The sequence below is a fragment of the Scyliorhinus canicula genome, chromosome 1 (assembly GCF_902713615.1).
Source record: "Scyliorhinus canicula chromosome 1, sScyCan1.1, whole genome shotgun sequence".
In the NCBI taxonomy this organism is placed as follows: domain Eukaryota; kingdom Metazoa; phylum Chordata; class Chondrichthyes; order Carcharhiniformes; family Scyliorhinidae; genus Scyliorhinus; species Scyliorhinus canicula.
Window position 1 is genome coordinate 21,547,354 of NC_052146.1, and position 16,937 is coordinate 21,564,290.

The 16,937-nt window shown below is 43.1% G+C and overlaps 1 protein-coding gene across 4 annotated transcripts in view; it reads left to right on the forward strand.

Moving 5' to 3' along the window:
- Nucleotides 1-16,937, forward strand: part of coro1cb (coronin, actin binding protein, 1Cb) — a 255,758-nt gene that overhangs the window by 70,827 nt on the left and 167,994 nt on the right. Inside the window, exon 2 of one of the 4 annotated variants that reach the window (XM_038819376.1) lies at nt 8,276-8,354. The exons of the other annotated variants lie outside the window; for them this stretch is intronic. Within the exon in view, the coding sequence (XP_038675304.1) occupies nt 8,345-8,354 (10 nt within the window). The 5' untranslated portion in view covers nt 8,276-8,344. The remainder of the gene's footprint in view (nt 1-8,275; nt 8,355-16,937) is intronic. 4 annotated transcript variants of the gene reach the window in all.

Here is a 16,937-nt window from a genome sequence, read left to right on the forward strand (position 1 = left end):
ATTGTATTCCATCTGCCAGACCTTAGCCCATTCACTTAACCTATCCAAATCCCTCTGCAGAGATCTGGTATCCTTTGCACCTTTTGCTTTACCACTCAGCTTTGTGCCGTCTGCAAACTTGGACACATTGCCCTTAGTCCCCAACTCCAAATCATCTATGTAAATTGTGAACACTGATCCCTGAGGGACACCACTCACTACTGATTGCCAACCAGAGAAACACCCATTAATTCCCACTCTTTGCTTTCTATTAATTAACCAATCCTCTGTTCATGCTACTACTTTATACTTAATGCCATGCATCTTTATCTTATGCAGCAACCTTTTGTGTGGCACCTTGTCAAAAGCTTTCCAGAAATCTAGATCTACCACATCCAATGGCTCCCCGTTATCTACTGCACTGGTAATGTCCTCAAAAAATTCCACGAAATTAGTTAGGCACAACCTGCCCTTTATGAACCCATGCTGCAACTGCCCAATGGGACAATTTCCATCCAGATGCCTCGCTATTTCTTCCTTGATATAGATTCCAGCATCTTCCCTACTACCGAAGTTAAGCTAACTGGCCTATAATTACCCGCTTTCTGCCTGCCTCTTTTAAACAGTGGTGTCACGTTTGCTAATTTCCAATCCGTCGGGACCACCCCAGAGTCTAGTGAATTTTGGTAAATTATCATTAGTGCATTTGCAATTTCCCTAGCCATCTCTTTTAGCACTCTGGGATGCATTCCATCAGGACCAGGAGACTTGTCTACCTTTAGCCCCATTAGCTTGCCCATCACTACCTCCTTCGTGATAACAGTCATCACAAGGTCCTCACCTGTCATAGCCTGATTTCTGTCAGTCACTGGCATGTTATTTGTGTCTTCCACTGTGAAGACTGACAAAAAAGACCTGTTCAGTTCCTCAGCCATTTCCTCATCTCCCATTATTAAATCTCCCTTCTCATCCTCTAAAGGATCAATATTTACCTTAGCCACTCTTTTTTGATTAATATATTTGTAGAAACTTTTACTATCTGTTTTTATATTCTGAGCATGTTTACTCTCATAATCTATCTTACTCTTCTTTATAGCTTTTTTTAGTAGCTTTTTGTTGCCCCCTAAAGATTTCCCAGTCCTCTAGTCTCCCAGTAACCTTTGCCACTTTGTATGCTTTTTCTTTCAATTTGATACTCTCCCTTATTTCCTTCGATATCCACGGTCGATTTTGCCTCTTTCTACCATCCTTCCTTTTTGTTGGTATAAACTTTTGCTGAGCACTGTGAAAATTCGCTTGGAAGGTTCTCCACTGTTCCTCAACTTTCAAGAAAGGGAATAGGGTTCAAGAAAGGGAATAGGAATGACCCTGGTAATTATAGGCCTGTTAGTCTTAATTCGGTGGTTGGTAAGTTAATGGAAAAGGTCCTGAAGGATAGGATTGATGACCATTTGGAAAAATGCAGCTTAATCCGGGATAGTCAACACGGATTTGTGAAGGGTAAGTCTTGCCTCACAAATTTGATTGAATTCTTTGAGGAGGTAACTAAGTGTGTCGATGAAGGTAGAGCAGTTGATGTCGTATGCATGGATTTTAGTAAGGTGTTTGATAAGGTTCCCCATGGTCGGCTCAAGAAGAAAGTAAGGAGGTGTGGGATAGAGGGAAATTTGGCCAATTGGATAAGTAACAGCCTATCCCATAGAAGACCGAGGGTGGTGGTGGATGGAAAATTTTCAGACTGGAGACCAGTTACCAGCGGTGTACCACAGGGATCAGTGCTGGGTCCTCTGCTATTTGGGATTTTTATCAATGACTTGGAGGAGGGGGCTGAAGGGTGGGTCAGAAAATTTGCTGATGACACCAAGATTGGTGGAGTAGTGGATGAGATGGAGGGCTGTTGTAGGCTGCAAAGAGACATTGATAGGATGCAGAGCTGGGCCGAAAAATGGCAGATGGAGTTTAACCCTGATAAGTGCGAGGTGATTCATTTTGGTAGGAAAAATTGTAATGAGGATTACAGGGTCAACGGCAGGGCTCTGAAGAATGTGGAGGAACAGAGATCTTGGGGTTTATGTCCACAGATCTCTGAAGGTTGCCACTCAAGTGGATAGAGCCGTGAAGAAGGCCTATAGTGTGTTAGCGTTTATTAACAGGGCGTTTGAGTTTAAGAGCCGCGGGGTTATGCTGCAACTGTACATGACCCTGGTGAGACCGCATTTGGAATATTGTGTGCAGTTCTGGTCACCTCAGTATAGGAAGGATGTGGAAACATTGGAAAGCGTGCAAAGGCGATTTACCAGGATGCCTGGTTAGGTAGGTAGGTCTTATGATGAAAGGTTGAGGGAGCTAGGGCTTTTCTCTTTGGAGCGGAAGAGGATGAGAGACGACTTAATAGAGGTTTATAAGATGATGAGGGGTATAGATAGAGGGGACGTTCAGAGACTGTTTCCTCGGGTGGATGTAGCTGTTACAAGGGGGTTCAAGGTGGGAGATATAGGAAGGATATCCGAGGTAGGTTCTTTACTCAGAGTGGTTAGGTTGTGGAATGGACTGCCTGCTGTGATAGTGGAGTCGGACACTTTAGGAACTTTCCAGCGGTTATTGGATAGGCACATGGAGCACAGCAGAATGACAGGGAGTGGGATAGCTTGATCTTGGTTTCAGACAAAGCTCGGCACAACACCGAGGGCCGAAGGGCCTGTTCTGTGCTGTACTGTTCTATGTTCTATGTAACTGTTTCACCATAAAGTCTTTGCTCGCAGTCCACGTTAGTTAGCTCTTCTCTCACCCCATTGTAATCTCCTTTGTTTAAGCATGAAACACTAGTGTTTGATTTTACCTTCTCACCCTCCATCTGTATTTTAAATTCCACCATATTGTGATCGCTCCTTCCGAGAGGATCCCTAACTTTGAGATCATTCATCAATCCTGTCTCAGGACCAGATCTAGGACTGCTTGTTCCCTCATAGGTTCCATTGCATACTGTTCTCAGAAACTATCACGGATACATTCTATAAACTCCTCCTGAAGGCTGCCTTGACCGACCTGGTTAAACCAATCGACATGTAGATTAAAATCCCCCATGATAACTGCTGTACCATTTCTACATGCATCAGTTATTTCTTTGTTTATTGCCTGCCCCACCATAATCTTACTATTTGATGGCCTATAGACTACTCCTATCAGTAACTTTTTCGCCTTACTATTCCTGATTTCCACCCAAATGGATTCAACCTTATCCTCCATAGCACCAATTTCATCCCTTACTATTGCCTGGACGCCATCCTTAAATAGCAGAGCTACACCACCTCCCTTACCATCCACTCTGTCCTTCCAAATAGTTTGATACCCTCGGATATTTAACTCCCAGTCTTGACCATCCTTTAACCATGTTTCAATAAATCACAATTATTCACGATGATTTGCGCCATCAACTCATTTACCTTATTCCAAATACTATGAGCATTCAGGTGAAGTACACTTATGTTGGCTTTTATACCTCTGTTTTGAATCTTAACACCTTGATCAGTAACCTCCCCTAAGTTATTTTCCTCTTAACTTTTCTCCTAATTTTCCTTGTCGTTGAAACCATATCTTCATGTAACAACATGCCACTTCGCTTTCCATTTATGTTTTTACTTCCCGTTTTATTCCTTTTTAGTATTACTGGGCCTATTCACTGAGCTCCCCATAGTCACTCTACCTTGTACTGACGCCCTTTCTTATTTTTGACTATGGCTTCTCTGCCTTACACTTTCCTCCTTACTGCCTTTTGTTTCTGTCCCTGTTTTACTACCTTCTGACTTCCTGCATCGGTTGCCATCCCCATCTATATATATTCCTGTAGCCCAAGACACCCAACCTTACTGTCAACCACCCGACCAATCTCTGTCATCCGCAAACTTATTAATCCTGTCCCCCACGTAGTCATCTATGTCATTTATATAAATGAAAAATAATAGGGTACCCAGCACAGATCCCAATGGTACGCCTCTTGACACTGGCTCCCTGTCACTAAAGCAGCCGTCTGTCATCACACTCTGCCTCCTGCAACTAAGCCAATTTCATATCAAATTACCAGTATCCCATGTGCATTGCCTTTATAAGTCTTCAATGTGGGACCTTGTCAAATGCTTTGATGAAATCCATATAAAGTTCAACAACTGCACTATCCTCATCTAGACACCTAGTCACCTCCTCAAAAAAAATCAATCAAATTTGTTGGGCATGACCTTCCTCTGACAAAGTCATGCTGACTATCCTTGATCTCTCTTCAAATGGAGATAGATTCTCCTCTTAGAATTTTCTCCAGTAGTTTCCCTACCACTAATGTGAGACTCACTGGTCTGTCGTTCCATGGCTTATCTCTACAACTTTTCATAAATAGTGGGACCACATTAGCTGTTCTACAGTCCTCTGGCACCTCCCTCATGACTAGAGAGGAATTAAAAATTTGGGTCAGAGCCCCTGCAATCTCCTCCCTCGCCTTCCACAGCAGCCTGGGACACAATAAATCAGGACTCTGGGGACTTGTCCACTTTTGAGCCTGCCAACACCTCCAGTACCTTGTCACTCCCTATGTAAATTTGCTCAAGAACCTCAGAATCTCCCTCCCTGAGTTCCATAACTACCAACCTTATTCTCTTGGTGAAGACAGATGTAAACACCCTACATGTTCTCTGGCTCCATCTGCAGATTTTCCCTTGGTCCCTAATGGGCCCTACTCTTACCTTGGCTATCCTCTTCCCATTGATATACTAATATAATATCTTGGGATTTTCCCTACTTTGACCAGCTGGAGCTTTCTCATATCATCTCTTTGCTCGCCTAAATGCTTTGTTAAGCTCCATTCTGCAGTTTCTATACTCCACTAATGCTTCCACTGACTGCTCCCCCTGTACTTGCTCCTCCAAGGCCTCTCTTTTCCTTCTCATCATATACTGAATATCTGGCCATCCATGGTTATCTGGACTTGTTACTCATTCCTATCAGCCCCTTGAGGGAACATGTTGGGACTGTATCCTCCCCATTTCCTTTTTGAATGCCCCTCTGTAGATTGCCTCCCAAGTAACTTTTCCCAGTCCACCTTGTACAGATGCTGCCATATTTCACGAACATTCACTCCCCCGAAATCCAATCTAAACCTTTTTTTGCAACTTGTCACTTGTCATTTCTTTGTCCATAACAAACTTAAATTGTACCATGCTGTGGTCGTGCTCCCCCCACCAACACCTCAGCCACCTGTCTGGATTCACTACGCAGAATTAGGTACATCACTGCACCATCCCTTGTTGGACTCTCTACATATTGACCTTAAAGTTCTCCTGTATGCATTTTAAAAACTACACTCCATCTAAGCCCCTAATACTATAAGCCCCTTTGACTATCCCATTTAATGTTGGGGAAGTTGAAATCATCTAATATAATTACCCTATTGTTATATTTTACACAACTCCTCGAATTGCCCACATATTGGCTCCTCAATTTCCCGCTGACTATCTGGGGGTCAAGAATAAACAGCTATCAATGTGGTTGTCCCTTTTTATTTCTAAGCTCTACCTACAAAGCTTCATTTGATGTCCCTTCCAGGATATCATCTTTCCTACCGCAATCACTGACTCCTTAACTAATGCCTCCTCTTTTATCCCCTCCTTTGCCCCCCCTGAAGATTCTATATCCAGGGATGTTGAGCTGCCAATCCTGCCCTCCACCAACCATGTCTCCGTGATGGCCATTATATCACAATTCCACGTGTTGATTTGTTTCCTAATTGGAAATGGTTTTGCATTAACGCTGTCAAATTTGGCTTTGTTATTCCTGGTCCACAATTGACCCTGAGCTAAGTGCAATTTAAAAAAAAAAAGAAATTTAGAGTACCCAATTAATTTTTTCCAATTAAGGGGCAATTTTATCGTAGCCAATCCACCTACCCTGCACATCTTTGGGTTGTGAGGGCAAAACCCACGCAAACACTGTGAGAATGTGCAAACTCCACACGGAGAGTGACCCAGAGCCGAGATCGAACCTGCGACCTTGGCACCACGAGGCAACTGTGATAACCACTGTTGCACCGTGCTGCCCGCTAAGAGCAAATTTAGCAATGGATGTTTGAAAGGCTAGCCCTCACAACAATTTATATTTATAAAAAGCCCTTTAAGGTAGTTAAAATAGTCCAGGATACTTCACAAGAGTGTTATCAAACTGAAATTGACATTAGTCACAAGGCGATTTTAGAGCAGGCGATCAAAATGTAGTTTAAAGTAGGTTTTTTAAGGAACTACTTAAAGGAGGAGGGAATGGGGAGGGGGGGGAGATTAGGGAGGGAATTCCAGAGTTTAGCCAGCTGAAAATGCAGCCGCCATTGGTGGTAAGTACAGTTTGAAAAGTCTGAGTGTGGTCCAGAGAAATTTCATTCTAAAAAGAAATAAAATTGATTAGCTTTGCTTCCAGGGGAAGTGTTTCAGTTACACTAACACAACACAGTGCAAGTACTTTGTCAGGCACTTAATAGAACATGGGGTAGTGAATGCATTATCTAACACAAGATTAACATTCTGTCTCTCCTGTTACCAGTGATTACTTTTATTTGGTGTGCTTCTTGTCAAAATTTGTTCTTTTCCTGTGCATAGCAGCTGTTCACATTATGGCTATATTTTAAAGTTGTATTTCTTGTGTAAAAGAAGTATCTGAGCATTTGCTTTAAAAGTGGAAAGGGAGAACATTTTAAGTGGTAGTTGAACGTGTGCTCCAAAATGATAGTGGTTTTTGGTGGCTCATCTATACGGGTGGAGCACTGAACAAGAGTGAGCCAGAGTCAAAGGAGTGAATGTTGTTGGTACAAGTGCGTTACTAAGATGAGGCCATGGATAGATTTCAAGACGAAGCCAAGCTTAAAGGTCAGTAGGTCTTAGCAAAGTCTGAACCTTATGGGTGCCAGGTTTGCCTCAATGGTAGCATTCTTGTTTAAGTCAGAAGGTTTTAGGTTCAAGTTCCACTCCAGAGATCTGAGCACAAAATCCAGGCTGACACTTGAGCGTGTTATTGATATGCGATGTTTCAGATTAAATCAAGGCCTCATCTGCCCTCTCTGGTGCCTGTATATTCGTAGTAGGGTAGGTCTTCTAGGGTTCTGGCCAATATTTATGCTTCAATTCGTTGTCTGGTCATGTATCTTATTAACGTTTTAGGAACTTGCACACAAGTTGGATGCCAAGTTACCCTACATTGCAACAGTGACTACACTTCAAAGTAATTCATTGGCTTTAAAGCACTTTTGAATGCCATGTGTTCCTGGAAGAATCTGTCATTGCAAGTCATTTTCTTCCTTTGCCTTGTATAGGAGAGGACTTGGTGCCACCGTTTTCTGGATTGTTTGAAGTTTCTAAAAGGTGTACACCAGCAGCAACGTGCAGTTGTACACCTTTAACACAAAACATACCAAGGTGTGTGATCTGCTTTAAAACAAAACTCAAAAGGAGGAGGCATTAGTGGGTGATGTATGTGAATATACTGGAATTTTCATTGCAGGATTTCTCATATCCTTGTATGTATGTGTATATTTATATTTGAACACCCACCCAATTTTACAATGCTTTCTTAGTTCCCTCCTATCTTTGATCACCTGCACACCCTGTAACAGGTTGAGCTGGCACTACATGTGAAAGTCTGCTGCTTCAAAATTTGGGTATCAAATCAAAGGTTCGATGAGAAAAATATGTAGCACCAGGTTAAAATATATCAGCACAAGGAAACATTGCGCATCAGATTTAAAATACTGTATTTGTGCAGCTGATCAAGTCCCAGCAGAACAGCTAAAACTTGCAGAACTGCGACTACGCACCGTCTGAGAACTTTGCCCTTCACAAGACAATAAACAAACATCCCTGTCCCATAGACGTTGCAACATGCAAAAGAGCAGGGAGTTCTCCCAGATCCTTACTCCGTGAATAGTTATAAGCTCGGGTTAAGTCCAAAGATGTGCAGGTTAGGTGGTGTGGCCATGATAAATTGTCCTTAGTGTCCAAAATTGCCCTTAGTGTTAGGTGGGGTTACTGGGTTATGGGGATAGGGTGGAGGTGGAGGTGTTGACATCGGGTAGGGTGCTCTTTCCAAGAGCCGGTGCAGACTCGATGGGCCGAATGGCCTCCTGCACTGTAAATTCTATGTTCTATGTTAGTTGACTGCCTATCCTGTTGATGTTTATGACACATTGCTGGTGCAAAGTGGCTACCCCAATTGCATACACAAATCCTTGGATTTCCAACAAAAATTACAGTTTGCTTCCTTTTTTGTTTAGGATTTTCCTGCAATAGTGGTGCAAATTTCCTTTCCTGATCCGCTGTTGGTTATTGTGCTCTGCAGACAAATGAATCAAGGTGATTGTTTTTAACTTTTACCTGGAATGGATGATTTAAAATTTCCCATGTATTTGCTCTGGTGCAGGGTGGGGGTGCAGCACAACACAGGAAGACAATTTGTTTTTCCCAAAGTCCCAACTTTCCTTTAGTGTCACAAAAATGTTCTGGCAGTAAGCAGATATAGTCCCCACCCTAGTGAAGTCATAACCACTAAATCTGTGAATCAATTGTGAGGTGTGTAATTGCTTGCTGAGGGAGTGCTTTGGGTCATTTGGGGTCGTATGATGGCAGGCCCATTCTCCATATATAACTTGTAGAGAAATAAAGGTTTCCTGCATTCAAAGGTGCTAAATGTGCTAACTTGTCATTCCTTGGTTAGTGACCTTCTTCCATATCTTTCTTCATGTGATAGCGAATGATGATGGGCTATTTTCCCTGGGACGTTGAGTTTGATTCTATTCTCTGCTGTCTTTCAACATGAAAGTAAAGGCAAAGTGGTTTACGAGAGAGAATTCTAGATGGTTGGTGGTCCCTGGATAGCAATCGGCAGCAAAAATGTGGCTAATTTTTTTGCTACTCTCTCACTGATGATAGGAAGGTCAAGTGTAGCACTTAGCCTCAACTGAGATCAGCTAACCTACTGCAGACCAAATATGGGACCTGTCCCCTCTGACTTCAGTGTCAGGCTCTCTGTTACTGAGGTTTTGACTTGGATCAGGATCGTAATGAATCCACGTCAGAGTGGAATTTGTTGGCATTGACTCACCAGTGCAGGCAGGGAGATGTAAAGAATTTGATAATGGTAATTAACTCTCTGGTTTCCTGCCACATCCATGGTGTAAACTGTGCGTGAGCAGCAAGGTTATATTCTGCTGTTGTGAAGGAGCTTTTCTGACTTAGGAAACCTGCGCATTGTTGAGCGCTGCCCTGAGAATTTGGTTTGAAATGATTGTCAATGATTATGTCACTTACAATAGCTTTATGCTGAAGTGGTTTATGCTTAGTGCTGTTGTGAGCTGACAATACTAATTTGGAGTTTGCATGTTTTATGCAAGTTGAAATGCTCCTGCAGCTAGCCCCTGGAGGTTTACAGCAGGGAAAGCTGTGGTTGTATTTTCTCCTTCACCCCATCTTCCACTATCATGGAAGACATTCTCTTCAATGCACAAGGCACTCCACACCATACTGGAAGACATCCTCATCAATCCACAAGGCACTCCACACCTTAACTCCCTTTCATGAGTGCTTGTTTAGCATCAGTCCGTCATAATGCTGTGCTATTGTGTTGACCATTTCCTATCAGTTTTTAAGACAGTCCACATCTGTCTCCATCCAGTGCTGTATCCTTCTTGACCAGAGGTGGGCAACCGGTGGCCCGGGCAGCAACATGCAGCCCATCTGGGTTCCAAGTGTGTTTCACACAACATTTGGTTCATTGACCATTGCCCAGTAGTTACTTTCTGATATGATTGAAGCAATTATAAGTACATAAAACAGGCAAGTGAAGTGAGGTGCATGCTGATCGCACCCAACGTTGACTGAGAGCCGTGCACTCTCTGTCCAAAGTGTAAATGTTTATTTTCATTTTTACCATTTGAAGGATAGCACGGCGGCGCAGTGGTTAGCACTGCTGCCTCATGGCGCCGAGGATCTGGGTTCGATCCCGGCCCCGTGTCACAGTCCCTATGGAGTTTGCACATTCTCCCCGTGTCTGCGTGTGTCCCACCCCCAAACGCAAAGATGTGCAGGGTAGGTGGATTGGCGACGTGAAACTGCCCCTTAATTGGAAAAAAAAAGCATTGGGTACTCTAAATTTATTTTTAAAAATTAGTATTTGAAGTTGGTAGTTCTATTAAAATATCAATGATGTAGCAAATTCCAGAACTTATTATGAAATATTTGGCGTGTATTAAATGTTGGGGTTGTGGTTAGTGAGCATGCCTGACTTTCATCATGTGGCCCACGCACGAGCCTAGGTTGCCCATCATTCCTCTTGACTTTGTAAAAAAGGAACTCTAGCATCTGTCACTTCACTCATATGTTTTTGTAAATTCACCACTGTCTTAGAATTCCCCCTATACCAAAAAAAAGGCCAATATTCTAAATGGTGAACAGGGATTCTCACTCCCTGACTCTGATGCAGGCTTCAGTGGGTGCCATTCAGGTCAAACTATATTTCCAAGTTATTCCCCGGTATAACCCATACCTTCACCGAAGGATTTTACCTACTTACCCCTTAATAGCATCGATGTCCTGGGTCCTGCGTTATTAAGGAAGTGAAGTAAGCTAATAACCACTTTTTCAGGTTAAATTATTTTATTATTATTATACTTTTTTTTAATAAGTTGCAAACACTTTCTTTACAGAAAGGAAAAACGATTAGTGATTCTGGATGCTGCTGGTTTGTTGTAGGGACCTTCAAACGCTCTCTCTCTTGTAGTTCTCCTCCCCTTCTCTCCTGTTGCTGTCTCTCTCTCTCTCTCTCTCTCTCTCTCTCTCTCTCTCTCTTTTAATTCTCCTCCCCCTCTCTCCTGTTGCTGTTTCTCTGTTTTCTCTGTTCTCTGTGTTCTGTCCTCTGTCCTCCCCATTGCTGCTGGTGCTGCTGCTGGTACACTTCCTTAGATTGGGCCAATTTTATTTCAACCTTGCCCTTCATAGCCTGAGCTTTCTTGGGATCAATAACTCTCCCATCAAGTTTGTGCTCCCCATTCAATACCCTGTCTACTCTTTCAGGATCCATTTTAATTAAGCAGTCTACAATCTCTCCACCTCCAGAAAAGCAGTCCCTTAAATCTTTCTTACTTGTTTCCCAGCTGAGTCCACCAACAAACATCTTCCTTCTCATCCTCCTCATTCTTGCTGCCGTTTCTTTGAGCCGTCCACCTCCTTGAGGGGAGCGGAGCTCCCCCGGGCCGTCAGCTGTTCTTGCTTCGCGTTCTGCTGCTTTCTTCTTCTGCTGCTCTCTTGATGGCTGCTGCCTCGCGCGTGGGGGGAGTGGGAGGAGCGAGGGAAGCCCGCGCTTAGTGATTTTTGGAGGGAGAGATCGGGACCTCCGATAGGGAAAGGACTACGGGGCTTAAAGGGGCAGTCCATTACAATATTTCAACAGCACAAAGAAATCTATGCAAACACTTTTTTTCTTTTTCCCTTTCTCCTGCTGCAGGTTGTAATAACAATTCTGACAGACTGAAATTGACTGCATTTTTGACAGAAGAGCTGGCCACAGTTTCTGCTCTTTTCAGCTGCCACCAACCTCTTGTGGGATCTTTCCCTGCACTCTCCCAGACCAGATATTGGCAGACTTCTATGTTTCAAATGACACATTCTGTATTTTCCAAAACACATATGTTGCGGAGAGCTCTGATACATTGACACAGAAAGCTCTGGAGCAACACAGTGGCATAGTGGTTCACACTGCTGCCTCACAGCGCCAGGGACCCGGGGTCAGTTCTGACCTTGAGTGTCTGCCTGTGTGGAGTTTGCACATTCTCCCATGTTTTACCTCTGAGTGCTCCTGTTTCCTCCCACAGTCCAAAGATGTGCAGATTAGGTGGATAGAACCCTTAATGTCGAACGGTTATATGGGGTGATAGGGTGAGGGCGTAGACTTAGGTAGAGTGTTCTTTTGGAGGGTCGGTACAGACGTGATGGGCCAAATGGCCTCCTCAGCACTGTAGGGTTCACAGTTGGCCTTGTGGAGGTGAGCAAGTTGACAGTGAAGTAGATTTTTCATACACATGGAAGCTGACCTCACATTGAGGGGCAGCATGGTGGGTGGCAAGCAATCATAGAATCCCTACAGTACAGAAGGAGGCCATTCGGCCTGTTAAGTCTGCACAGATTCACCGAAAGAGCACCCTATTTATGTCCATCCTCCCACTATATCCCCGTAACCCCACATAACCTGCACATCTTTGGAGTTAGCATGGTCAGTCCACTTAACCTGCACATCTTTGAGTTATGGAAGGAAACCAGAGCATCCGGAGGAAACCCACACAGATATGGGCAAACTTGCAAACTCCACACAGTCACTGTGATGCAGTAGTGCTAACCACTGTACCGCCATGCTGCCCACTGTGCCAATCAGAGAATGGCAAGGGTGGAATGTTGTGTACTTCTGAGATGACTATTAGTCTGAAGGAAGTATCATTACAGGAGATGTGCTGACCAAATGAAATTTGATGCAGACAAATAGTGTTTCTGTGGGATGGAGAAATGGGCAACACATGGACTCCATGAGCAGTGTTAAAATAGCTATGGATGAAGCTAGAAAACACCAAGGGATCATGCGTAATCAACATGTCCAACTAATGCAGAATGTCAATTGACAAACCCAATTAATTGTTGAACGGCATAAGCAGGACTGCCGAATACAAATCAGGGAGATGGTACTCAAATCATATGCGCTGGTTGGACCACACCTTGTATATGGAGTTCAGTAGTTGTCAGTAAAACATCCGACTTCTGAAGGCGGTGCAGAGAAAGACTATGAAGCTGATCCCGACTGTTAGGCCACTTATTAGAGATGTTTTTGTTTATCAGAAATGTTTAAAAAAGTATAAAAGGTAATTGTGGTCGCTCGAGCATCTCCATGCTTAATCCGTCCACCATTGACAGTTATGGCATTAGCTACCCCTGATGTTCTGGAATCCCTTCCCTAAACCTCTTCACCTGCCTCTCCTCTTTAGGGTGCACTGTAAAACGTTAATCAGCCTGTCCTAATATCACCTTATGTGACTGTGAAATGTTCTGTTTGCACTCCTATGGGACATGTTACTGTTACTATTGTTAAAGGTGCTATATCATTCCAAGTTGTTAATAGGTAGAAATTAGCTTGAGATACTAGTGTAAATGAAAGTAGAGCAAGGTGACAAGTCTTCAAGTAGTGAGAGATAAATTTAGCACTGAAATGAAGGAATTGTTCACGGTCATCAATCTATCCATGATGTGGAGATGCCGGCGTTGGACTGGGGTGAGCACAGTAAGAAGTCTTACAACACCAGGTTAAAGTCCAACCGGTTTGATTCAAACACGAGCTTTCGGAGCGCAGCTCCTTCCTCAGCCATTCACCTGAGGAAGGAGCTCGTGTTTGAATCAAACCTGTTGGACTTTAACCTGGTGCTGTAAGACTTCTTACTGTGCTCAATCTATCAAATTGTGGAGGTGAAAACCCTGGAATTAAAATAAGTGGAAGCTGTAATAGTCTTCAAATGGCCTTCCTTATATGTAAATGGAACGTGATTTCTGGGAGTGAGTTCTGTAATTACAATTTGAAACAAGGAGTATTTAAAGGCCGACACTAACTCTGGTATAATATATTACATTTACTGAGATTTGGATTCTAAAATGAGCACTGAGGAAGAACCGTTCTGCCCATCAAAAAAAAACTATGGAAGAAACCAAGCAAGAAAGAGGCTCGTATTGCAGAACCTCATCTGCTAGCAGTGGCACGAATACATAGGGCGGGATTGTCCATTCTCGTCCGTGGCAGGACCTGTTGTGAGTGAGAATGGAAAATTTGATATCTAGCCAAAACTCCATTCACTGTCAGCGACACTGAAAAATCCCAGCTGCAAATGCCACAAGATTTTAGCCATAGCTTCTGACACTGCAAAGCAACAATGCACCTAGTTAGGTGTTTTCTACATCCAACAAATTGAATAGTTTGTCTTTTATTGAATTGTGTGTGTGTGTGTGTGTGTGTGTGTGTGTGTGTGTGTGTGTGTATCGAAATAAAATGATACACATTTGGGAGCAAAAGACTGGTGCCATGTTAGTTGTCGCCGAGTGTCAGACTGGCTTTACGACATGTCTGCTTTTGAATTGAATGCTTCAGATGTCATCTTAAATAGCAGAGAGGCCACAGGCATTAGATCCTTCTCTCGAGGGACAGGCATGAGGGGCTTACTGTCATCTTTCATTGCTATTCTTTTGGATTGGGGTTAACCTCAGTTGCTGCTGTTTTGAGATGGTCTGTCTGGCTGAGATCCATGAATGACTGAGCAGTTGAATTTATTTCCTAGTCTGTGTTTTGGGTGGAGTGAAAGTAACAATAAACTAGATGCCAGCAATAAGTTTAATGTTTTTTGAGCGTCTATCTATATCCCCTGAAGCTTTATTTTTTTTGAATGCAGAACTATTGGATATTGCCACGTTTCTTTGTCCTGCCTTGTGGCTTTATGCCGTGCTTTGTTTAGGTAATGTTGCAGTGATGTCAAGTTAGTTGATTGGATGCAAAGGCTATTGATTTTGTAATGGCTTTTGGCATCTGAACAAAGCCTTTTCAATGAAGCTGCACAGGATTGCGGAAATCAGCTGTTCCTCAAGGGATATTTGATGAAATTTTCCTGGAATGTTATGAGGGAAATTGGATTAGATTATTCTGGGATAAACTATCTCCACCTAGCTAAAGTCCGGAGGGAAGGAACGCAAATGGAATGAAGCTGTTGATATTGCCAGGCCTTGTCGCTTCTGCATCTTTGTGGCGATGTGACATCTCCTCCACAATCTCATGGCTTTAAAAATTCACACTGAACGGTCTGTGGAGTTTGGCTGAGTGTTTATTTTGTCTCTAAGCATCTTAATACAGCAGGAATCCCGAATCGAGTCCTGTGCAGAGATTTTTTGAATGAGATGCAGTATTTCCAGCGCGATTCTTAACCCATTCCATACTCTATTTTATTTAGCTTTGTCACAGCTGTGACAAAATTGTGCAAAAAGGAATTGCCGCATTTGAGTATTTTGATTGGACCTAGAGACCCATTAGGAGTTACTGGCAGGAAGGATTGCTGCAAGGAATTAAACTGACACCAGTCACCCATCAACCTGGATTTTTTGCTCTCCTCGCATTTAAGCTTTGTTGCAAACTTGTTCTTCAGTTGCTACCATGGAGTTTTGTGCAAACTCGCCCGGGCAGGCGCCGAATGTGGTGACTAGGGGCTTTTCACACAGTAACTTCATTGAAGCCTACTCGTGACAATAAGCGATTTTCATTTCATTTTCTTTGCTCGGGTGTTAATGAAAAGGATTAATTGGAGCAAATAAACACTTTTAAAATGGGTGGCACAGTGGTTAGCACTACTGCCTCACAACGCCAGGGACCCAGGTTCAGTTCTGACTTTCGGTGACTGAGTGCGTGGGTTTCCTCTGGGTGTTCCGGCTTCCTCCCACAGTCCAAAGATGTGCAGGTTAGATGGATTGGCTGTGCTAAATTGCCCCTTCATGTCCAAAGGTTTGGTGGGGTTAGGGGGGGATAGGGCGGGCAAGTGGGCCTAGGTCGGGTGCTCGCAGACCCGATGGGCTGAATGGCCTCCTTCTGGACTGTACAGATTCTATATTTGATTTTCACGGTCACTAAATCCAAAGCTTTCAAAACATAGCATTAGCCTGAGCATAATGTTTGTTACAGATTTTTCGTGTGACAAGTATGGGTTTATGTTACTCAATATCATGGAAAAGTTTTTCTTTAGGTTAATTGTGGCTGTGTGGTGGGGAAAAGATTGGAATAGGAAGGAGGCGGAATGGCTTGAGTTTATAATATCCTGCTGTTAAGAATAATCTGCGCTATGTAGTTCTTTTACATATTCCCATATGCTTGCCGTTGCTGTTTTACATTGGCTTCGTACCGAAGTTTCATCCTATTACAAGACTCCTAAATGACCCTATTATGGACTGATCTGATCTCTTCACACCTTCTCTACTGAGTAGTACTGCACTCCTGTATGCTTCACTCGATGTCTGTGTCTATGTATTTACATTGTGTATTTATGTATGCTCTATGCTTTTTTTTCTTGGATCGTGGACGGTACACAGAACAATTCTTTTCACTCTACCTCGGGTACACGTGACAATAAACAAATCCAATCCCAATCCTGCATAAAAAGATCTGTTTGTCTCGCTCCAAAAGAACTGGCGGAATCCTACCTTTTCATACCCAGGTGTTGCTCAATGAACTCTAGTTTTAGATGTATGGGGGAGGGGAAAAGTAACCGTGAAATATAAATCCAGAGACAACTATTACAGATCAAAAAATAACTAACCCTGCCCTGGCAGCATCCTCGAGTTGGTGAAAGTGAAAATTGCTTATTGTCACAAGTAGGCTTCAATGAAGTTACTGTGAAAAGCCCGTGTGCATTATGTTTCACTTATGTATTGTACATTACTGAGGAGAGCGAAGTCGAGTATTTTGGTCATGTCAGGCTGAGACATGCATTTTCACTTGGCTGTGAGTGAGGTACTAATGGATGTTTGCAGCAGCACGGACACGTTAGAAGTGGAGCTTAGGCAGGAAACTACATGAATATTGAAGTTATTGCTCCCCCGCTCTGAATTTGCACCTCCACTCCAGGTGGAACTGACACTGATCACTTTTTATTTCTCAAAAGTTAGGAAGTCTGAATATGGTGTCTCTCGAGTCATAATTTCACACCCTCTTACTCGCTGTTGGAGCACTCGAATGCTCTTATTTTCTTTGTTTTGAATTGAAAATTCACACTTTTGGTTTGGGTGTAGCAAAGTCCTATAGTTTTAACCAACATTTCATGATCTAGGTGAGCATTTATGTCAGCTACACTAGCAAATCTGTAGCATAATCCACTGGGG